This window comes from Vidua macroura, chromosome 3 (assembly GCF_024509145.1).
Source record: "Vidua macroura isolate BioBank_ID:100142 chromosome 3, ASM2450914v1, whole genome shotgun sequence".
In the NCBI taxonomy this organism is placed as follows: domain Eukaryota; kingdom Metazoa; phylum Chordata; class Aves; order Passeriformes; family Viduidae; genus Vidua; species Vidua macroura.
The window spans coordinates 71151377-71175885 of NC_071573.1; the positions used below are offsets into that span (position 1 = coordinate 71151377).

A 24509-nucleotide genomic window follows, 5' to 3' on the forward strand; every position below is an offset into this window, starting at 1 on the left:
GCCGGGCTGAGCGCTGAGGCGCGCGGGAGCGGCCCGGCCTGATCCCGGTCCTGGTCCTTGTCCCGATCCTGATCCCGATCACGAACCCGCGGCCCGGCCCGGCCCGGCCCGGCTGCCCTGGCTATGCTGTCGTGGGGAGCGGCGGGCGGGCGGGCGCTGCGCTGGGTGAACGGGCGAGCACCGGCCCGCGGGCTCCGCGCCTCTCCGCGGGCGCGGATCGCCATGCCCAGCTGGGTCATAGACCGGTACGGCAGCAACGAGGTGCTGCGCTTCACCAGGGAGATGATGTTCCCCATCATACACTTCCCGAACGAGGTCATCATTAAGGTTCACGCTGCGAGCCTGAACCCCATCGACCTCAGCATGAGAAGTAAGTGCCGAGCCCGAGCAGCCGCGGGCGGGCTGCCGGGATGGCAGGGGCTGTGCTGGGGCTGGGCTCCCGCGGCCCCGGCGGCCCGAGTGGTGCCAGGGCACCGTCCTGCCCCGGCAGTGTCCAGGGCTGCCTCAGCACACGTGTTTCCCCGAGCCCTGTGGAAAACCGCCACCTCTTGGAAACGCAGCTTATTTCAGGTTCTCAGGGAAGAACGATACAAAAAGCCACTGACAAGAGTGTGCGTGTGTGTGTTGCGAGGGTGAGCTCTTAATTGAGTGATTGTGGTGCTGCTCTCTCGACCGAGAGATGCCCGGCCAAGGAGCAGCATTCCCCCTAAGTGATGCTGGATTTTCCCATCTCCTTGAGGTGAATGGGGCTGGAGGTCCAAGTTGCTGCCAGGTCGGCATGTGCGACCTAAGGTAAAGCGTGGTGTTCGTTGCCATGCCCATCCTGAATTGGCGTCTGGGGACGTGCTGTCATCCCGCCCAGGAAATCTGTCTTTTTCACTACCCAGCTTTTTGTATTTGACACATTTAATCAGATTTTCTTCCTCAGTTTCTGGGTTTGAAGCACAAGAAGGAAGTTGTAGTAGTAGAATACCTTATATTTCCTGTGTAGAAGTGCTTGCATATCAAATCAGATTCAGTAGAACTGGCAAATATATCAGCAGGAAGCCTGCTGAGACAGCTGTAATCTGTGTTTTGGGTGTCTAATAAATAAATTTTTAAAAATCTTTGAATATAGTTGTGGGTTTAGTGATGGGACATTTCCTATCTGATGATTCCTGTTAAGACACTTTCTGGCATGATAGGGCCCCTAGGTGGACTTGTCCAAACACTTGAGTGGGTATACATGCCCAAATACAGGCTATTTTTAGGCTGAGCACTGTTATTAGATGGGTAATTCTGAGACATCACAGCACTTGTCTCTGCTTACTGAATAGAAGTCCAGGTTACTCATCTTAGGAGATATGCCTTATTATTTTTTACATTTGCTCTTTATTTCTAAAATCTATAAAAGTGTGAAATATTGCAGATTTTTTGCATGCTTCAGTTATAACAGAAATGAGGCACGTTATGGATAGACAATCCTTTCTAATTGGAATTGCACAATTAGTAAATGAACACTCAGTGTGGTGTGTTGTGGTTGATTCCATGTTTTGCAGGTGGTTATGGCGCAACTGCGTTAAATATGAAGCGGGATCCCCTGAAACTCAAAACGGGCGAGACTGAATTTCCTCTAACGCTTGGTCGAGATGTCTCTGGTGTTGTTATGGAATGTGGACTGGGTGTGTCCTATTTCAAACCTGGAGATGAGGTGATACCACCAATCTCTTTTTTTTTTTCAGAATGTATAGCTAAAATACACTATGAGATGTTCAGCATTCATTCTCATCTTAGGTTTTTTTTAATGCTGTTGCACTCTTAGTAAGGCCTATCTGGCAGTAAATTCCTAGAATACTTTCTTCCCTTTGTTTTTTCTCTGAAAAACATGGTCTTTCAGAGACTTGTTTCTGCAAGTTAATTTCCCTTCTGTGCTTTAGTTTTGGACTATTGCAGCAGTAGCAAAAGTGGAATTTGTTTGTGTATAAGTGCACACTCAAAGTGCCACTTTGTTTTTAATTGAAGGTAGAATTCTAACAAGAAGGGATTTGTTTTTATTTTATTGAGTAACTTGGAGTAGGAGCTTTGGCTTAACCCAAGAAGCACTTCGTGGGTGCCCACACAAATACGGATACTGTTTGCTTTCACCTTCACCAGTTGCTTTCACATTTCACCAGTTTTAGCTAAGCAAGTCCTGATTCTGCACCATACTCACCCCTCTAATCTGGGCTTTCCTGGCATGAGAGTAGGATGGGGGAAGTTGAAAATTGTGTCTTATACACAATGCAATGGTACAGTTTATTTGCATAGCCCTCCAGTCCTTCATTAGTCAGTTTTATGTTTTTTTCTTTTGTGTGTGTAAAATAAGCCAAAGCTGGTTTCTGATAAACAGTGAAGACATTCTGTGAATTAGAAAAAATATTTCCTTAACAAAGGAAACTTCTGTGTACATACAATTGTGTGCAAAGCTACAAAAATTGATAGTTGTTTCCTGTTTGGTTTTAGGTGTGGGCAGCAATTCCCCCATGGAAACAAGGCACTCTGTCAGAGTTCGTGGTAGCTAGTGGAAACGAGGTAAACTTCCAAAACTCTGGCTAACAAAACCTCAAAGTTGTAAAGACTGGCCTTTTTCTTTTTCAGTATCTAAGTAACTTTATTTCTTAGTGCTTGGATTGATTTGTACCCCAGCTAGTTTTGAAGATGGCTGAAAATGTGCAATACACAATCTGCAATTCAGTAAAGCTTTTTTAAATATTTCAGTGTCACATAGGAGTTGCTGTGTGACTTAGTAATGATTTTATTTCAGGTATCTTTTAAGCCAAAGTCTCTCAGTCACACAGAAGCTGCTGCCTTACCATATGTTGGTCTCACTGCGTGGTCTGCACTTAACCAAGTGGGAGGACTGAACCAAACTAATTGTAGTGGGAAAAGGTAAGTAAACAGTTCTGGTGCTAAAACTAAAGTTCTTCTTTTTTATATTGATGAGCTGCTTCTAAGACATGTCCAGCAGCAATGAAGACTGTTAAACCATTACATTCCTGAAGATCAGCTGTCTGAGCATGATGGATTCTGTCTACACAGCTGCTGAGAGAGGCTTCTTTAGAGGAAGGCTCAGGTGAGGTCCCTGTATAGAGGTAAAAAATGCCCAGAGAAGTTAAGTTGTGGATACCCACACATCCACAAGTGGAAATACTTAAGGCCAGGTTGGGTGGAGCTCTGGGCAAGCTGCCCCAGTGAATGGTGTCCACAGCAGGGCATTTAGGACTAGATGATCTTTGAGATCCCATCCAACCCAGGCTGTTCTATGATTCTATCATAATTCAATGTATATCTAATGTATGGGCTATGTAGAGAATTCGGAGATGTTACCTCCAGGAATTTGTAGGGACTTTGCCTTTCTGCCTGTTAAGACAGCTAGCCAAATGTAATATCCTCTCAGTTATGCTGGCAACTCACAAAAAGCCCCCTCAAAGACAGAGATGTGGTTCACTCACTTCCTGTATGCGTGGGCCATTTGGAACAGACTGGTTTTCCAGCTTTTTAGAGAAAAATGAGCAGGTGACTGACTTATTTGACCTGCAGGCAGAACTTTGATGAGGTCAGGAATGCAGACAAGAAAAGGAGAACGTACAAGATGAGCAGCCAATCAAATAGAAAAATTGACTTTGTTTATCAGTCTGTTGATCTGACAATGGCAGATGAGGAAAAATGCAGTGAAAGATTGGAACAAATACCATTTTTCTCCTGATAATTGAAATTTTCAGTTATTTTGACCTTTGGATGTTTGAGTAAATAGATAGCAAGATCTTCAGAATGGAAATAAGGGCAAAAGTAAAACTATGGGAGTTGAAAAACAGTAGTTAAAATTACTGTGCTGCATCACAGGTTTTGGTCATAAAGTAATTACTGGGCAGCAGGGGTCTGGATGCCTGACCTCTTCTTATCTTGGCTGATACTTTGTAATGCAACACATTGCAAAGGACGCTAGATTGATGGAAATTCTTCACCCACATCTCTAGAAGACAATCGAGTGAGTGGTCTTTCATGTGTCACAGTGAACTTCATCATAAAAATATTGAGTAATTGTTTTTTTCTAAAGATAAACAATGTTTTGAGAAGATGAAATTGCAAAATTTAAAGGAGTTTCAAAGACATCATTGAAATTAACTTCCAGCTAGTAATAAAATTCTAGATAAGATGACCTTACTTTTTATTTTTCAGTATGTAGATTTTTTATTATCTTAACTTTCACATGTAAATAGAATTAACCTAAAGATACACTGATAGGCTAGCTGTATTTAAATTGTCTTTCCAATCTTCAGGTAAGTGTTTAGATTGTTAACAGTAAAATTGAAACTGGATTTGTGATGTGTCTTTACATTTAATATTTACTTTCATGTTCCAAATACATTTTTAATTATGCTGTCAGCAAAAAAACCCATTTTAATGTATTTTAAAATGTTATCTTTCCTATCTATAAATTTTGAACTGTAAAACCAGCAGTGAATGACTTATGTGATGGTACCTTTTTTCCCTGGAAATATTACTTGTAGGAAGGTGTTTAAAATGCATTGAAGAGGCTGTGCAAAATTATATTCCATGAACTCTCAGGGCAATAATTTATGCCATGTTTCCTAATTTCTTTAGATCATATATGTGGTGAGAAATTAACTACATGATTTTATGTCAGTCTTTTTGTCTCCTGTAGTTGTAGGTAAATAGCTATGTAGAAGGGTGTACATGCACACAAAAATGTCTTATTTTGGCAGAGCAGCGGTATTCCTTGATGAAAGCTACTTCACTGGTGCTTTAGTGCAATGTTAAGACATCTTAAAAGCAGCAAGATTTTTCTTTGCCTCTTTCAAGGCATTAGTGTGGGCTAACCAGAAACACTTGCTGTTAGTGCAGTGCCTGGCTGTGAGTTGATCTGAGAGATGATCTGCTCCATCTGCACATACTTTCACAGGTTATGTTTTTACAAGCTTCCTGAAGTGTGCTCTCATTGTTTGTGAACCCTCCTGCAATTCCAGTCATTTTTCCATAGCTTTTATTCTATATCACCCTAATTAATGTCAATATTCTTGTAAATAGAAGTTTAAATGTTCTTATTATCCTAAATGTTCAAAATGACTGTGTTGTCTTGAAGTTCTCCTGGAGCTTCTCATATGTGCCACTGACCTGTTTCAGTAGAAAGGGGAAATGCTTATTCAACACTAGCTGTTAAATATCTTGTTTTCTGTGTTCAAAAAATGCATGACATAAACAAGTCTGACAGTTTGAGAAGTTACTCAAAGTGCTTACACTGCTTTTGAGTAAAAGTCTTTATGTAAATACAGAGGCAGTATCTTAGACTTCCAGAGTCTAAGTTGGGCAGAGATGCTGGATTCTGTTAATGTAAGTTACTAAATGTACGCTCCTGGTTTATATGGTTACAGTGACAATTTGGACAGAATAACACCTCAAGAAAATATTTTTTTCAATGTCTGTGTGTTATTTCATCATTTTGTCTGTTGAGAAGTACAAATTGAGTGTAGGTTGTAAAACGTCTTGATAGGGTAAACACTGCTTGATCCAGGAATAAATTTCTTGAGGACGTTTTGTTGGCATAATCAAATGAAATATAATTTTATATCTAAATAAAGTTGATACATTTAGTCAATAAATAAATTAATTTAACAACTATATAAGATTGATGCATTTATTCAATTGTTATCTTGTGTGTAACTCAGTAACTGAAAATTTGAATTGTTTATAATCTGGAGAAAATATTAGTCCTCGATCTGTACACCTACTCCCCACCTTCTGCATGTTCTGGTGGCGGTCACACACAGCTGAAACAGGTCCTGCCTCTCTGATGCTTGTTTCTGACCACACCATAGCTCCAAGCAGGGCCCAGGCAGATGGGCAAAACTTTTCAAATCTCATGGTGTGCTTATTTGGAGAGATCTGCTCCCTATAATCATGTGAACTGCTGGAGCCCTGTGGAGGGCTTGGTGAATGTTGTGTCTTTGTCAGAAGGGAGGAAAGCCTGGGCTACACATGTTCTTTTTATTCTTTTGAAAGAATTGGTTCTTTTGGATCTCTCTCCAGGTCAGAAGATTTGTTAATTTGGTCCCTGGTGCACATACTTGTATATTAGTTTAGTCCTAAGCTCACCCTTGCGGTGGAAACACGTAGTTTCTAGCCAGTTTTCTCCTGGCTGTGTTTTCCTCATGCAGTGCAAACAAAACTCTTCCTGCTTTGGCACTTGCCACCATCTGTCATTCAGTACTGTCCTAACAGGTCCTGCACCTTCAAACATCCCCCCCTCTTACTTGTGTGTCTTGCTGTTGTCAGTGCTGTTGAGCTGCTGCACATGGATCTCCTGTGCAGATGTAGTTCGTCTCAGAAACGAAGAGCTTTCTTGAAATCACAATGTGTGGAGAGAGTTCTAATAATTGGAAGGTGTAGTAGAAAATAGCCCATGTAACATAGGAACAAGCTGAATCTAGAAAGTATTTCTATCTGAAGGAATCCTGAGGGCTTTTATTGAAGGGAAAAAATTTAAAAAGTCCTAGCCAAGCTGCTCCTCATACTGAAAATGTTACCTAAATCATTTGAGCAAATTGTACATTTTAAGATGACAGCTTTCCCCCAAATACATATTTGTAGAAGTGCCCTATAACTAAGGAGTGAAATTGTAAAGGCAGTTTGAAAAGGTTTTTTTGAAAGGATTTAATTTTTGACTGTCCTTTTTAAGGATAAAGATGAGCTTAACCCAATATGTTGAGTGTAGGATCCCAGAGCATTTTCAAGTATACTGAAGTCGAAATATGCATGTTGCTTCGGGCATCTGTCGTTAGAAGCCTGGTTCTGAGGATAAGTACATTTTGGCAGATTTAAAAGCTGCAGGCTTTGTGGTATTGTGGTTTCATATTCTTAATCTGAATTTTGCAGCTTGGATCAGTGAAATGGAAGGGAACAGAATCTGATGACTTACAAACGGAGCATTTTAAAATGGATAGTGTGACCAAAGCCAAGTCTCTTAAGCTACTTCAAAAAACTTTTGCAAACTGAGACTCCAGATTGTATAGTACAGTTTTGTACTGTAAAAAGCAATTTTCTTCAACATCTTTTACTGTGAGATTTCAAACAGGAATTTCACCAGCTTCTGAAGATTCTGAGATTTTTCTGGCAAACAGAAGCTCTGAGAAACATGATGTTCCCCAATCCTATGCCAGGATTTTATCTTGGATCTTCTTTTTTGTCCTAGAATTAGCAAATGGATCCAAAGTCAAAGCACTGTTTACAATTTGAGCTGCAAGCTTTTCTTACCAATTCAGTTTCTGATGTTTAGTTATTTAATAAAATATTTGGATGAAATTTTTGAACAGTTATTAGGCTTCTAGCAGTAAGGTCCTCACACCAGTAAACTTGCATTATTGTTTTTGAAATTTTAGATTATCAATTAAAATGAACTCTCAGTTGCTAATAATTTGGCAGTATACTCTTTCATTTTCTTGCTTGTGTGCCAGTTCCCACAAGCTGGCATTTACAGGGTCTTGTTGAGATGTACTGGAAGGAACTAGAAAAATTCTACTGCTTTTTTTTTCTAAAGAAAATGATACCTATCTTAATTTAATAGAAATTAAACTTGTTAGTGGTGAGGGTACTTCCTTGTATTTTTGTCTTTTATATAAACATTATGCAATATGGGAAAATTATGTTCCATATGTTCTGCAGTTCACAGTCTCCTTAAATAATGAGATACTAAACTACTTTTTCTCTTATATAAGACTGAATTGTGTAAAATGCTGGCGAATTGGATTTTTTTTCTGTAGGAGATATGACAGTGGAGTCTGGGAGACAGAAAGGACTCTTAATTGATTTTTTTCCCAAACTAAACAATTATGTTTGGGAAAGTGAGGACAGGCACAGGATTTTTGAGTGACATAAGTGCTACTATCTGACAGTTCTACTGCCTGCATTTAGTGGAAAGTACATATGAGGAAGTCTCTTTGGCTGTGCTGAAATAATGTTTTTGGCACAGGACACATGATCAGCAATGTTAAGTCACATTTTTGGCTATCTGAACAGTTACCCACTCTCGAATGACACTGAATGACAAAACCAATCTTTTGCTAAAAATAATTCAGTGTCAGAGATGTATAAGAAACATTAGAATACATAGTTACTTCAGAGTTTATTTAAAGAACTATTAAATATATTTTAATTTTCTCTTACAGAATATTAATATTAGGAGCTTCAGGAGGAGTTGGTACATTTGCTGTACAGGTAATATTATCCAGCATGCCCAGGATGAATCTTCAAGTGTTTCAGTATGAAAAAAAAAATAACAGAAGGGAATTGAGAGAAGGAATAGAGAAATAGCAGGCTACTGATCAGTCTGCCTGATCGAGATGATTTATATTTCCAAAAGTAAAGTATTTTCAGATTTATTGCTTTCCATTTGTTATGTTGTATTATTTTAAAGTAGGAAGCAGGGACTTTCAAAGAAAGGAGTTGTGTGTAAGATCACATTTCACAATTTGGTTGCAGGAAATTGCTGATTGGTGTAACTTGAAATATGTAGCCTGTTCTCATTATCTTTCATTCAGCTCTGCTCTAAACATGAGTGGAACTTGGTTTATGAGTAGGAAAACTGATGGAGAATGTCACCTACCACAACTGCTGTAGTTGGTCAAATGATGTGAGAGGCCATCAGGCTTTTGTGTGCAGTGGCTGTAAAGCACAGAGGCTTAGATTTACTTTCCCTCATTGTCTTTTCCCTGCTGCCCTTTTGTCTGTCTGTTCTAGTAGCTCTAAACTTTGGAAAGTCAACATGCTCTTGTGTTGCTTTCTTAGTTGTGGAACATCCTCTTTCAGGCTCTCAGTTAATTTGGGAGTTTTGATTCTAATTACTGTCATCTCATGCTGAAAAATCTTTCTCTCAAGATTATAAAAAAAATACAGAAGTTGGGTGAGTGCATCACTGCTTTCTGTGTTACTAGGCCATAAGCGTAGTGGTTTTAAAGAGGTTTGCAGCAGAATTTTTTGTAGTGTGCTATTTGCCTGATCTTTGATAAAGCAGGTGACAACTTTCAGTATGAAAGACTGACCAGCCAACTGATCATTCCTGGATAAATTAAGTTAATTAACCTGGAATAAAGGTAAAAAGTGTTACTGTGAATGAAAAAAATGAGATGCAAAAAGAGATAAATAACTAGCAAAAGTCCTTTGCTATAGCTTTTGGAGTAGAAGATAACCTGATACTGTCCCTGTGATTAAATCAGAGATTACTTCCTTCTTTTTCTTTTTACTAGTACTTAACCTATTTGCAGTAATATGAAATACTTAAAGGGCATATTTAATAATATTTAATGGTACATCTGGTGCCAGTTTGGTAGATTGGCAACTTGGACAGTATCTCTTGGTGTATGTTTAGCTGGTAGACTAAACATACAGATGGCAAACTGAGAGCCTTATTTTTCATGAGACCTGCTATCTTTCAGTTTAATTAGAAAACCCCCATACTCCTTCCTTCACACTAACTCCTCCCTCCCCACAACCACCTTAAATATTGATAAATTCTAGCCATTATTTTGTCTGTGGGATTTGTGAGAAATTATCCTATATTGGAACAGTCTCCCTAGTCCCTATTAAAGGTGCTCATTTGTTATGTAAATATAATGAGACTTTGGCTTTTTAAGTTGTTCTCAATATTTTACTAAATTTTAATCTTTGGACTTCTTTTTTTTTTTATATACTTGTTTTTAGCTAATGAAGGCCTGGCATGCTCACGTGACAGCAGTTTGCTCTCATGATGCCAGCACACTGGTGAAAAAGCTTGGAGCAGATGATGTGATTGATTATAAATCTGGAAATCTGGAAGAGCAGCTTAAAGCATTACCCTTGTGAGTGTTTGTGTTGCTTTAATACTGAGATGAAGGAGTTGGCAGTCAGTCCTTCTGCCTTTTGATTGTTTGACTCTACCAGAACTCCCTAAATTTTTCCCCATTTCTAAAGCATTATTTTGTAAAGCAGATTCACCTTTTTGAATGCAGTTTGCAAGTGAGTATGCCCAACACAGATTTCATTGTAACACTAAACCAGTTAACTGGGGGACAAGCTCACTTCCATGTGCTTCTTTTCAGTGATTGTAATATGAACAGTTTTGTAGCTTCCATTCAAGTATCTTGGAGAATATACAATGCATTAATAAATTGAAAGAAATCTCTGAAGTCCTGAGTGAAGCTGGTAAATATAAAATTGATCTTGTAGAGGAAAGAACTATATCATGAAAAAGTAGTGACTTGCCACTGTGCAACTCAACTGGGAGTAAATTTCTATTCTGTAACACTGGATACAGCTGCCTCTGAAAAACAATCACATTTATCTTGTCACAGCAGCTATGTTTTAACTAGCCTGGGATTTTGTGACAATTTCTCAAGAACAGAAGTACTTTTTGCTTTTGTTGTCTTTCCATCTGTTTAAATGTAGTCTACTGTGACTTGTATTTGAATATGGTATTTACATTGCTCTTTTTAGCTAGATTGAGCTAACTTTCTGGGTGGGGAAATAGAAGCTGCTTGATCTGTGGGAGAATTTTACTGGTAACTGTGCTAAGAAGCCACGTGCCCTTTAACTGTAGTGTGATTGTCATCAGGCCTGAGGGCAGTTGTGAGGGCAGTGACACTGTCTGTACAGCAGGATGGACTTTGCAGTTGGTGCAAAATTTTGCCTTTGTGAACACTTTAAATGCAAAACACCCATTCTAGCAAGTGACCCTTGCTAAGAGACATCAACAACAGTGTCCTGGGGTGCAGTTTAATGATGCAACTAGGCTGATCAATCAGCTCTACTGAGTAGGATGTTCCTACACTTCCCTCCTCTTTGCAGTTGTACTGACTTCAGAACCCACAGTCAGCTACTCTTTCCAGAGCATTAGTTTTCATGATCGTCTCTTGTTGGCAGCTAACTGTTACATGAACTGAACTTTAAATATGAAATTACAGTCTTGGAAGACAGGCAGGAAAACCAACATTCCAGAGAAATTAAAACTTTTCTATTTAATTTGCATGAAGTATTTTCTCTCATATTTGTAGATTATTTACATTAGAGGTATGTGTATATACATATCTCTTGCAATCTGGAGACTGATGGAAATTTACAGATGCGAATGAGTTGTGCATTTAACAGAACAGGTGCATAGCTCCCTATTGCCCTATTCAGCCTTTACAGGCTCACATGCTGGTATTACAATGAGAAGGAACACTGAAACTGTGGCTTTTTGCCAGAGGCTGCATATGCTCATTCCATGGGGGGAAAGTTTTAGATCCTTTGCATTGTTAGGTTCAATGTTAAATAGGTACATGTGAAGAAAAGAGCTGTCAGGAGAGGTAAAATGGCCCCTAAATAAATAAGGAGGTAAAAAAAAAAAAACAAACTTGGAGAAGTGAAGCTGAGAACTGGGTCATAGAAAAGATGTGAGGAAATAAGGGTTAGTAGAATAATTTGTTTATGTAATTTTAGCCACTGGAACTGACTTTTATTGAGTACAGCATGTACAAGAACTGTTCCTAGTTGAGGGCATGAGTCCAGGCTAGTTTTTACATGTACATACCATATTGTTCAGTGCTAGACCTCAAGACTGTTCCAGTAGTCTCTGTGGGAGGGCTGAAGAGATAGAGCTCTAGAAGGCTTTAAGCAAGCAGAGAATGTAGTTGTGCATCTAAGTTTGCTTTTTGGAGTTTAAGTGTACTTCCTAAATAGCCTGTGTCTGCTGCACAGTGAATAGGCAATAACCTGTAAATTTAAATTCCACTGTACATTAAGCTGAGACTTTTCTGAAGTCTTGGGACTTCCTTGCTGTTAACTTGCAGGCTGATTTTTTTTTGCATTGCAGTGACATGTAAAAATGTGAAGTATAGCTGATTTCTGCTATTCATTAGCTTAATTACAGTGAAGTTATTTTTCCCATATCAAGATTTTAAACCTGTTCTTTGTATGTCTGCAGGTTTGATTTTATCCTAGATAATGTTGGTGGATCCACTGAGAAGTGGGCACTAGATCTCTTGAAGAAATGGTCAGGAGCAACATATGTTACTTTAGTAACACCTTTCCTGATCAATATGGACAAACTTGGAGTGGCTGATGGCATGTTGCAAACAGGAGTCACTGTTGGTTCCAAAACTCTAAAGGTATTTGACAAAATCCTATGTACTTTCATATTTTGTAGTACTGTAGTAACCACTTCTGTGGCTTGGCTATCAGTCACAGAGCTCATGGAGAGGCAGCTGTTGCATTGTCCTCATATGTCATTAAGTATACTATTCTTTCTTTCTTTATTTCTTTCTTTCTTGCACTGAATGTGTTGGGGTCGTGCTTCTGGGTGTATGTAGTAGTTTGGGGAGCTTTGAAGTTTGATTCCTTATTGTGCTTTCCACTGTGGCCTTTTCCATGTGGCCTCCCTAGTGAGTCCTGCTGACAGCCAGGGTTTCATAGTAAACACAGCAAATCCCTGCCTCACTGAAGTGAGGGCAGCTTTGTTACTTGCTTTAGGCTGGTCAGGCTTTCTCTCAGAACATTGTTCCATGACTGATTCACTTCATCCTGTTCCAGCAACAGAGAGTAATAAGCATGGTCGAGGGTGGCTAGGAAGTCTTTCATCTCTTTCATGTTCATGTGTCTAGATGGTGATACTGATTTTTCTAGTTTTCATAAGTGGATCTTAAAACATTCTGCCAGTGGCCAGATCAGTGGGGCTTTTTAGAACTTTTCTCTTTCTTCCGTATGCTTGTGTACTTGCTCTCCAAATGAATGCTTTTTAAGCAGTTGCTATGGCATTCCTGCAAAGGCTTGACTGAAAGGGATTTTAAGTCCTGCAGCAGTACCTTCTCAAGAAAGCCCAAAGACAAAATGAAAAGGTGGGGAAGAAATAACGTAATATTATTTCTCAGTGTGTGTGTTTCCATGTTGAAGAGGATTCTATGCCATATATCATCTCTCTTTGGCAGATGTTGCCTTTTTTTCCTGTAATGACTTACTCAGAGGAGATGCTCTTGACTTGTGTGTGTGAGATCTTCCCAAAATGCTTTTCATGTGAGCTGCCATCTTTCGTTGGACAATGATGACTTTGGCAGATATTATGGTGAAAAATGAAGTCACTTATACTGAAGTGGAAGGTTCTAAATATCACATTACTGGGTTTATTTCACCCCTGTTTTGAGTGTACATGAACACATAACACCATTTCTCTCTCACGTAACAAACGATGCTGTTTCTAGCTGCAGAGACAAGGTAATTGTTTTTCTCTACTAGCTGACTTGTGCAATTGGACGCACAATTCACCCTGATCCTATTGTGGTAACACAACATCCTGGTCTGTACATTTAATCCACATGCTTAGGTGCCATTTTTTTCAGACACTAGCATATAATTTAAGTTACTTCTTCAGAGATTCTATCATTAATTTTAGTTCCCATTTCAGTTTGCTCTCATAATATTTTAATAGATTTGTGATCTTTCTTGCAGCATCTCCTTAAAGGAGTCCATTATCGGTGGGCATTTTTTATGCCAAGTGGCCCAAGTTTGGATGAAATAGCAGAACTGGTTGATTCTGGAAAGGTATGTCAGTAATGGTTCCTTGGGTGTTCGTGCTGAAAGAGATGCTCATTGGACTCAAATATGGTATAGTTCACTGTTGAGAAATAAAATTTTATGAGTCATGGTAAGGAAAACTGGTTAAAAATCAACTTGTTCCAGTTTATAACATCTGCCTTTTGCATGGAATTTAGAAGTTCATAATGCTTAAGACTGTTCTGCCTTCTCCTTCTTGAGCATACTTTTTAAAAACACAAAGCTTACAAAGCTACAAGGAGTAATGTCCAGTGATTGTTTATTTTTGCCAGTGGGAATAATTGAATATGAACTCTATATGAAAACTGTGTTTTAAGAGGTCTCACTTGGTTCTTTTGGGCAGAATAAACATGGCTGCGTATCTGCATATTCAAAATTGCTTAGCCTGGGTGGTTGGGCGTCCTGCCTGTAGTTTGCACAGAACTAGAGTATTCTGGTTATTGCAGGTAATAGATGATCTCCATTGGCAGAGTAGTGACAAGAATCTTGGTTTTCATTATTTCAGTGCTGCAGATTCTGATGTTTGTGCTAATTCAGCACAGGGACTTGGAATATTGTGAGCATTCATAAGCTTCTGGGGAATATTAGTGGACTTGGGGGGAAAAGCCAAGACAGATTAAGTCTGCTTTTGTGATCTTTTCAGGTTTATGAGCTTGTTACAAAATATATTGTGCGAGTGAACAGTTGATTTCCTATGTTTTGGATTGTGTGGTGATATAGGCCCCAGCAGTGTCCCCTTTGGGAATTTTGGCAACATGAAATTATCCAAGAGTAGAGAATATGGACAACTGCTGTTAATCTTTCTATGTGGTAGATAAGCAGAAGAGTAAGCAGAGTCTGTCATGACTGCTGGTAATTCCAGTATGTGAACTGCTATCTTGTGCTCAAAATTTATGCAGATTAGTAAAATTTAGATCTCTCAAAGTCTGAGTGTTGATCCCCCTTTTTTGGTATGCAGTATGTTCCAGAGTTTGGAAAAGAGTCAATAAACTGCTGTTGTACTGAAGACCTGATTGCTTCTGTTTTGCTACCTCAGTACTGCTGCTAAGAATAAAAAATTCTCTGCTTTGCATTATGTCCAGTGCTGTAGGCATAATCCTGTGGTCAAGAAAGAAGCTGTAGAAGGTCCTCATCCTGTGATTGCATTCAGTCACACTGCTAAATTATAAGTGTCTAAGAAAAAGAAATGCCCTTGTCTTTGTTCTTACCATTTGTCCTGTTCCCAGCCAATTGCAATTTGTTTTCTGTTCTACTTCAACCTTGTATGCAAAACAAATGCAGACTATGCTCATGAAAGCCTCTTGGGAAACAGCTGTTTATGCAATAGAGATAGGGCTTAATCAGTGTTCTTTGCTTAATAACCTGGACAGGTGAATTGCAATGCCACTTAAAATGTACGTCATACATACATGAATGTCCTGATGTATTTCTGGTTGTAAGATGATCATAAGGACAAAGATGTTTGCTTGGTCTTTCATTCTCTGTGCAAAAACACATCCTAATGTCAGACTGTTTGTCTGCAGAGTCATTATTCTAGCAGGATTTTACTCTATTTTGTGCAATGTTGTAAACATCTGAGCTGTCATCAGGATTTTATAAGACCCAGTTGTGTTCCATTTAGACAGATATTAATAAGACTATGACCTTTCTTGTTTAGACACCAGAGTTCTTGTAAGAGGACAGACCATCCATTCAGAAGAGTAGGTGTTTGGGGAAAAAAGGCAGGAGAGACTCACTGGAGAAATTGTGCCACAATTTCCTATAAGTGAAAATAAATGTTTGTGTTTGGATAGGAAATAATAAAGAAGAAATAAAAAAAAGCAGAAAGCAAGGAAGTGAATCAAGAAGCTTGGGGAAGCCAGCAAATTGAGCTCATGCAGTTGAACTTGTTACCTTTGAATGAATGTTTTTGAGTAATGCAGGGCTTTTTTAAAATTCTAGTATTTTCTATTAAAGACATCTTAATTTTGAGATTGTATGAAGTGAGTAAGAGAGCAATTAGAAAGCTCCTGAAAATGAGAGGCTTTTTTTCAGGAATAAATTATATGAGGGAATTAAATGTAAGAAATTAAAAAGAGATGATGGTTTAAAGAGATGTTACAGTAAGTGAACTGTTGAAGAGCATATCTCTGAAACATTTACAGATCATTTTGATTTAATAGTGTTTCTCCTTACAGTCCTTCTGCACCAACAGAGATTTTTAGTTCTGATGAGTTCATCATCTTCCCTTGTGAAAGCAAAAGGATTCTCAATCCTTCAGTGGATGAAGAATAAGCAATTTTGTTCAGATTTCACCTGGATGATCTTTGCAGCAAGGAATAGAGATTTGCAAAATGTCAGCTCTGAGGAGGAGTTCTTTTAACTGCCTTTTTTAATGGGGAAGTGAAGGAGAGGATTTGATGAGTTGGTAGTACAAGGAAAGAGAATAATTCTTGTGTAATTTACCTGCACATCAGTCAGTTCTAGGAATTGTAGAACCATTTTCAGTTTACGAGGTGTTTTCTCTGCCTTGCAGATGGACATCTTGGAAAGAGAGTATTGCAAGACTGAGGGGTTGGGAGGCTGCTCCAACAATTATGGGCATGGAGAAAACCCAGTATTTCCTTGACAAATTTTAGAGAGACTGGCTATTTTCTAAACTGCTGGAGAATCCCTGTTGTGATTTGAATTGCAGCAGTTAATTATGACCCAGTAAGGACTGGCTTAATGTGGGCTCACACCAAATGAGTTGATGAAGCCCATGTCAGAAGCTCTGTATCTCTTTCCATGGTAGAATGTTCCTGGTGAATTACAATTCTCATCTTAAGACAACTGAAATCAACAAGAGTCTTTAATTCAGGACACAGATCTGCTGGCACACTGTTCAGTGAAGCATCATCATTGAAAGGCTCGTTAGGAATTAATTTGGTGTATTTGTGGTCAGTGTTGTGGATTTAACATTGACAATTTTGGTTTTTGCTGCTTGCCCAGCATTTTCCTCCTAAGGACATGTCATACAGTCCTTGCTGAAAATAGGCCAAATTCATGTAAGCATTTAAGTTGGTAGAAGCCTCTAAGTCATAACTGAGCAGTTACTTTGCATTTTTTAAAGAATGGTGGAGGAAAGCAGGCTCAGAAGACTCCTTGGTGTCACAAGCAGGAGCACTCTATTGTGTGTTCCTGCAGGACCATAATAGGATGTGGGTTAACATGCAGCCCAACAGAAACGTGACATTTTCATTTTAATTCAGTGCTGTTTAAATGCAGTACAAGTGTGTGTGCAGTGTTTCTGGTGACTTAATACTCTTTCCTTCAGAGCATTGTTGCATCAGATGGGCTGATGAGTGAAAGTTGTTTTTGCAGAAGGAAGGCTAAAGGGCAAACAGAATTTCCAGTCATGAAATGAATAGATCATTCTCTCTGATATTTGCTTTTTAGATAGGTGTTCCAGCACAGGCACCCCTAGGAAGAAGAACTGCCTGCCTGTTAATGTAATTTGTGAGTGGTGTTGATTATACATTTTGTTGAAGGCACTAGATGCTTTGGACTTAGCACCTGCGCTATGGCTTAGAGGGCAGGATGCTGACTGTTCTTTGGCCCTGCTGCTGCCTTCTTGTGCAATGCTGAACAAATCACATAACCTTTCGCTACCATAATTTTTTGATCTACTAATGCCCTTTATTCACCTCTGCTGATTTTCTCTGAGATACCTTGTTAAAATGAGGAATTGAATTGTCTTCTGTTCCTGGTCTTTCCTATTCAGGAAGTAAATAACACAAATGGATATGGTCATCCACTTTGACATGCCATGGGTTCTGAGTTGTTGGGATGTCCATGATTTCAGATGGCTTACACCTACTGCTAATGTAGGTCATCACAGCTTCTGGACTCTGTATCCTAACCTGTGTGTTGATTCCAATTCATCTTGTTACAGTTCTGCAGATAACTTTTTCCCTGGCCCTTATTGTACTATTGTTGCATTTCTCTCAGCTGTATGAATATCAAACAGTGAATGCAACACTGAGTCTTTTAATGTTCTCCAAACATGGCATCTATAGATGTGGCCTTCTCTACAGTAATTCCAGACTTTATGACTGTGCTAAGGTATCCTAAGATACCTGAGAACTTGCCCTTGTGTGGTACCTGCTTTGGTCTCTCTGAAAAAAGGCACTAGAGTGCCTAAGTGTAGGGGTTTCTACAGTTAAATATCTCGATTAACTAGAGATCAGTCCTTCTTCCCACTCTCTTTAGTCACTCATGCTTGTTCTGATGGCCATCTTTCTTCATGCTAAATTGCAAAGCTTGCACCTTCTGCTTTTAATTTTGTTTTCCTGTTGCAGTGCATTTGTTTGCCAGGTTGGTTGGCTAGAGCACAGAGATGTTGACCAAGGAGGGATTGCCAAAAGCTCTGTTCGGCCCTTTCTCTTTCAAAAATAACCTCTATCTGCCTTTTGTCATGGCCACCAAAAAAAAAAAAGCCACCGTGATTTTTATTAAAATGTACCTGCTCCTCTTCTTCCAGGACATGGTAGCTTGCTTGTGCGCTGAGCTGTGTGTGATACATCGCAAAGTATCTGTGAAGGGCACCAATGGAAATTTTGTATACTGTGGGGAAATAGAGTTTCAATATGTAAATTCACTTATACCACAATGAGGAAAAAACTCTTCATCATCTACCAGGCATTTAATAGATGTGTTCCCTTAACTTGATGTAATTGTAAATTGTGTGGTAAGTCAGTCCTGGTGTTCTGAGCTCCAGGTGTAGGAGGGAATTGTGCCTAGTGCAGGGGTGAAGTGCAGACAAGGCAGCCCTTGTCTAGTGTGAGTTTAGTTTGCTGAGAGTGGGAAGATGTGGATTGAGCAGGACTAACCTTCTAATCTCTACATATGATATGCTTTCATATGTAAATATGTATTTATATTTAACTGTACCAAAGTTAGTTCTTTCTTAAGTATATGGTAACATTGACCTAGATTGCTTTAATTACCAGCATAAATATCAGGACAACTACCAAGAATGTGCCTTACCAGGGTTTCTAGAAGAGATTAATTGTGCTTTCCTGTAGTTAACAGTTTTTTAGCATGGTCCAGTACATAACTAAATCAAGGATCTTCCTTATTTCTACTGATTTAAGCTTGGGCTAGGCTGGCACACACTGCAGTTCTGGGCCTCTCCCAGTTTCTTACTGCTCTTCATTGTGTTCTGTAGAAGCTGTTCTGCCAGGGCTAATTAACTAACAAGAGATTTTGAAGCCTTTTCTACACTCTTAACTGTACCCTGATAGCCTGCTTAACTGGGATTTGTCTGCTAGCATTTTAATAATTGTACATGATGTATATCAGCTCCTGTGGGCTGCTGTTAGAGATTTGATATTAAAGAATGTACTTTGGCTTATTAACCAAACATATAAGACCTGATAATACAGCTGTTGATAAGAGGTTGTGGGATTAGACCCCGGAACACTTGCCTTCCATTCCCATGTCTTAACCACTGCAGTACCATTTTTGTTATGGGTGTATTGTTGGATCAGTTTTACTTCTCTTAGGTATTTGGGACAGAAATGTCATGTACGTGCTGTCCTTTAATGTGCTCATGGATGAAAGTGCATATTCTGTGAAATGCAAGTTAATTAAAAACAGCAAGGAAAGCTTTTTACAAAACATTCAAAGATGGGGCTCTGAGCAGTCTGGTCTAGTGGAAGGTGTCCCTGCCTATGGCCGGGGGATTTGGACTGAATGGCCTTTAAAGGTCTTTCCAACCCAAACCATCCTACGATTCTATGCTGCTACTGTGCAGTTGCAAAGCTATCTGTACAAGATGTGACCTGAGCCAGCTGTTGCAGAAGGTAAGAACTTCATTCTTTATCTTCAGTGAGGGCTGACCCTAGAACTTGCTGTTGGCAAGCAATATGAGGCTCGGCACATATTGTTGCATGCCATTTTGGGGGAAGAAAGAATGAAGAAAAGAGTGAGATTGGGATCCAAGGAGCATGGAACACGAGTACAGCAGAGAAGATGCTCAGCTAAAGTAGGGGTGTCCCAAAACAGCATCTTTTTTTCCCATAGAATGATAATAAATTTACAAATGGATAACAGATTGTTTAGTTCCAGGACAAGGACTGTTCTTTTTAATGATTTCTCTTCACAATTCTTGTTGACATTGATGAGACACTCATTAACAACCAAAGGAGACTGCAAAGCTCTGCATTTGTGCTCATGGACTGCATTTAGGCCTGGTGGTAATTTCTGGAGGAAGATGGCCTTTGTCTTTTAACTCAGCTAGTCAAATCAGCAGGCAGGTCTTTTCCATTACGGCAAGCCCTCGGGAGGACTTTGATGTCTGGTGGAGCACACCCCAGCTTTTGTTCTGTGCCTGTGCACGTTCCTTTCCTGGAGGGTGGTGTATGGGAGCCTGAGCAGCCTCACCAAGGCATGGGAAGGAGGGAGGCACTCTCCCAAGCAAAGCTGCCCGGCAGCTCTGACACGGCTATCCTTTGCAGACCTGGAAGAGAGCCAGTGCACTGTCACTGTCCTTTGAGAGACGTCACTTTTGTCCTTCTGCGCTCTGAACTAGGCTTGTGCTCAGTTCGTGCCTCTCCTGAGAAGTTCAAGGCTCTCGCTCTCCCTCCAGTGGCAGGAAAAAGCTCCACACTTACTGGAGTCACTTGTTGCTACTATGAAGGTCAAAGCCATCTCCCTTCCTTTCATGTTTTCTCACTTGTCCCCTCCTGATAAACTAAAACTGTGGCCTTGCTACCGCAGAAAGTGGGACCTCCAAGGGTGAGCCTGAATTTGCCATGAGCACGAGTGTGTTCCTGCTGACCAGTTAACTCCTGCCAGTGCTGTTCACTACCTACTGCATTCAGAGCTGGGGTGGCTGGGACACCCCTCTGTGATGTGTGTAGGATAGCCTTAATCAGCATCAGCAATTACTTTTTTTATTTTTCCAAACACATGAGTTCATTTCAAGAGACCTGAGATTCATTGCTATAGTATGTCCTACATTGGAGAGAATGAAGAGGAAGAAAATACCTTTCAGGCCCAATCTGTTTTCAGATAAACATTTCAATGTGGGTATGTGTAATCCTTTCTCTCCCAGACTTTAGTTTAATCCCTTTTCCCTGAACAAATAGGTGTCCTCTGGCAAGGAACTGATGTGTGGCTGTAAATAGGCAATGTTTTTATTATCCAGTTAATCTCCATTTATTATCACATATTCAACAAACAGCAGACGCTCCCCTGCTTGTTTGTCTGTTCACAGGAAGAAATTTTATCTTAGTCAGTGGATTATGGTAAAGGCTGACTGAATCACTGTGCTGCAACACGGTCAGCCCTTTCAGGGTTATTCAAACAATGGGACTGTCCAGCCAGCCAGATAAAATGTTTAATGCTCTAGATTGCCAAGATCATCAATTTGGTATTCATGTCTCTCTATAGCACTGCCTAAAGCCAGCATTTAAATGAAGCTAGAGGTTACATCAGTGTAGCAGATGGGCTTTGAGCATATGGCTGCAATACACATGGTGTTTTGAACTGTGAGGCTGAATTCAGGGCTAGTCTTAATCACTGCGTCACCACTTTTCAAATGCAGTGTTTTAAACTCTACCCAACAGGCTGAGGATGTAACATACCTCACTCTGTCAGAGTTATAAATTGCAACCTAGAGTAAGGGACTGCGGATTAGCAGAACAGTGAAGTGTCTTGTTCATGTTTTCTCAGTTGCTGCACGTGTCTGAAATTAACTTCCGCCTTTCCCCGGAATCCCTTGCACTTCACATCCCTTGTGCTGCTGCTCTGCTTTCTTCCCTGAACATTTTTCCTCTCCTCCTAGCCTGTTGCCTCGTCAGGGTCATCTGTGTCCATGCACCAGCAGGCTGGGTTTCTGGATCTCTTTTTTCCGTCTTAATTGAAGCACAGCTTTGTACACAACTGCCACTAACAATCAGTACTGTACAAGTGCTTGGCTCAACAAAGTTCCTGAACTGTGTTTTCCCAAGCATCTGCTATGAAAGCAAGGGTTGGTCTTCCTCAAAACAGTCAGTACTGATCAGCAGCACGTTCCTCCTGCTGATGGTCACAGCAGCTGCAGCTGCACTCAGATGCTCAGTTTACCCCAAACCATTGTCTAATTCAGTGTTTTTGCTGCCTTGAGTCCACGTCTCTGACTTTGCTGATGTCCAAGACAACATTTCCATTCTGTGTTGAATGCTGACCAGATAAAAGTTTGTCTTGAACATGATCATTTATATCTAACATTTCTTCCACATTGGGCTATCTTTGTGGCTCCTCTGCTGTGTTTTGCTACTCATTTTGCTAGGGATTGGTTTACAGACATAGTCCAGGCAGAACAAGAATTACTACGCCTTGTACCTTGCTGCATGGCAACCTTGAGGGACTTAGTGACTATATTTATTTGCACAGTTGCTCTCAAAGTGATTAGTCTGCAAATTCTAATGCATTCTTTGGAAGGGGTTCATTCATGCCCCATTTTCTGCCGTGTAAAGTTTCACACTATGGCTGAGCTTGCCTTGACAAAATAAAAAGGAAAATCTAGTAGTATTAGGGGATACTGTGATGCAAGTTAGAGTACTGATGTCTTGGATTACTGTTATCATACAAGCAAAGCCAGTAGTTATTTAAGTGCAAGGAGTGGACGTCAAGGTAAGGCACAATGTATAAGTGAAGATGAAATGAGGAGATCTAAGAAAAGGACCTCCCTGAGCACAGACAGCTATCAGAGAGCATTTGTTGTGCTGTTGAGGAGGGTGCTGGGTGGTCAGCTCTATTGCTAGGAAAGTGTGTGTGTGTATGAAAAAATTCCCTTGATGGTGCTGCACACTCATCTTCTAAGCAGTTCTGAAAGCATCTGAAAGCAAAACCTTTGTTGTGTGCTAAAAGCAAGCCAGCTTTTTGGACCAGCACCATTCCAAAGCTGGCACATTGTTTGTGTCCTTATTGCTGCAGTATTCCTTTTCTGTCTAGCACGATGCATAATCTGCCAGCAGAGAAAAATTACCACTTCTGGCTTATTCAACAAGAGAGGGTGCATGCTCACAGCTATAAAGAAAATGCAGAAGATATTTTTTTTCCTGACACAAGTGAAAAGGATCTTCTAGCACTGTAAATAGTGGGTCTGGATCTTTGGTACTTCAAATCTTCATCACTGCAAGCCCTAGCTGCAGACTCATGTACTGGTCATTTTTTTCCTCTGATAAGAGGATTAGGATCAGTGCAAGGACATGCACTGGGCTGGTGTTACAGGATCCAAGGTAAGGGACCAACCTCAGAGTAGGCAGATCTTTGGCAGGAGGTGTGAGAGGTACTTCTGGAGACAAATCTTATTTTGGCATTTGGAATGCTGACTCAGAACTTGACAGTAGAAAATAATCTCTTCCCTTGGACCAGCAGTGACAAATATTTTTCAGAAGAGCTGAAATTTCTTCTGGTTCTGTTGGTACACTATGACATATAAAGAAAATGCTTATAGGGGTTTCAGGCTCCTTAGTTAATAATGGGGAGAGTGAATAAGTAGTTTAACTTTTCTTAGAAATTAGTCTAAAACAATCCAGAAGGCCACTCTACAAAATTAATGTCAAAATAGCAGTTGATGCAAGCTGGACTTAATAATGATTTATGCCTCCTGGAATACACAGTGGGTGAATTTTCAAGTGTAGTTAAATGATTCAGCAATAAACATTGGTGGACATTTGTTTGTACTTCATTTGTGGTCTTTTAAGGGTACTGAACCATGCAGACAGGCTTCAGATTTATAGGTACCTTTAAAAGATCTGACATTGTGAGAACGCTTGAGTTTAACAAGAAAACAGGTAGAGAAATATGAGGGAAAAACTGTTCTTTCTGTAAGTATATAATTATGGACAACAAAAAGTTAAACCACAGTGTCAGTTTTGGAAAGGATGTAGAAGTTAGAGCCTTATATGGTGACATCAGTGGTAAGGGCTCCAAACAGTGCTAGCAGAGGTGTTTTAAAACTTGGGCAAAGAGCAGCAGAAAGCCTTCTTCTGGATGCAGAGGTATCCCTGAAAAACCTTAAAAGCTAGTGGCTACATGGCAAGTTCTAACCTAAATACCATAAAGAAACCTCCCCCTCTTCTTCATACAGTTTTGAAGTGTGAGTACATTACTTTATACTTTATTCCTAATATAGTGACATTTTTTGCTTTATTCTGTAGATTCAACCAGTTATTGATGAAGTCTTCTCATTTTCTGAAGTTCCAGAGGCCTTTCTGAAGTTGGAAGGAGGACATGCACGTGGAAAAACAGTGATCAATGTAATTAGTAGACAATAAAGTATCTTTAATCATTATTCTGCCTGCAGTCAGTCCTTGAACATGAATTGGTATGTAGCAAGTGTTTAATTTTTAAAAGCTCATACAGGATGCATAACTTAAAAATCTTGTTTTAGAAAAGCCTCTGATTCCTTCATACTCTGCCTTTTAATAAGCAGACAAGACATAGTAATGTCTCTTAGGCATTTCTACCTGAGAGCCATGTTTAAAATATAGTTGTGACTTTTGCAGAACACCCCTCACTCTTAGGATAAGAGGAACAGTCTGCAGCATTTTCCTTTTGTATATCTTGGGCTTTTATTTTTCAGATGCAAGTCCTGAAATGGTGAGGCACACTCTTATCTACTTGTCTGTATGAAACCTGTGCTGTTTTTCCTTGGCTTTCCTACTTCTATTTACCTTCACTAATGTAGTGAAGGTAAATAGAAGTACTTAAGTGGTACTTAAGCTATTTCACTCTTAGAACTAAATGGTCACATCACTTTCTCAAGATTGATACTTTGATCTTGTTATGGCAACTCTGTCATGACACAGCTAAGCTAAATAGAAGCATTGAACAAAATCAGTCTGTAACTAATAATTATTCTAATTGCCCAACTCCTGGCCCAGATTCAGCTGACTGCAGTG

The 24509-nt window shown here is 39.8% G+C and overlaps 1 protein-coding gene across 2 annotated transcripts; it reads left to right on the forward strand.

Moving 5' to 3' along the window:
• The first annotated feature begins 39 nt into the window (after nt 1-39).
• RTN4IP1 (reticulon 4 interacting protein 1) lies at nt 40-23899 on the forward strand. 2 transcript variants are annotated; one of them, XM_053972687.1, is made up of 9 exons: nt 40-370; nt 1539-1690; nt 2482-2550; nt 2783-2907; nt 8202-8250; nt 9733-9869; nt 11972-12155; nt 13489-13581; nt 23766-23899. In XM_053972687.1, exons 1-9 carry the CDS (start codon nt 124-126, stop codon nt 23880-23882), a joined length of 1173 nt encoding a protein of 390 aa, XP_053828662.1. In that variant the 5' UTR covers nt 40-123; the 3' UTR covers nt 23883-23899. The 2 variants fall into 2 exon arrangements, with proteins under 2 accessions (XP_053828662.1, XP_053828663.1); XM_053972688.1 differs by lacking the exon at nt 23766-23899 and adding an exon at nt 14099-14460.
• Nucleotides 23900-24509: the final 610 nt, after the last annotated feature.

Coding starts and splice junctions, on each gene's coding strand:
- RTN4IP1 (XM_053972687.1), top strand. CDS start 124: ATGCTGTCGTGGGGAGCGGCGGGCGGGCGGGCGCTGCGCTGGGTGAAC. Junction 2,551..2,782: donor TGGTAGCTAGTGGAAACGAG/GTAAACTTCCAA, acceptor ATTTTATTTCAG/GTATCTTTTAAGCCAAAGTC. Junction 9,870..11,971: donor CAGCTTAAAGCATTACCCTT/GTGAGTGTTTGT, acceptor GTATGTCTGCAG/GTTTGATTTTATCCTAGATA.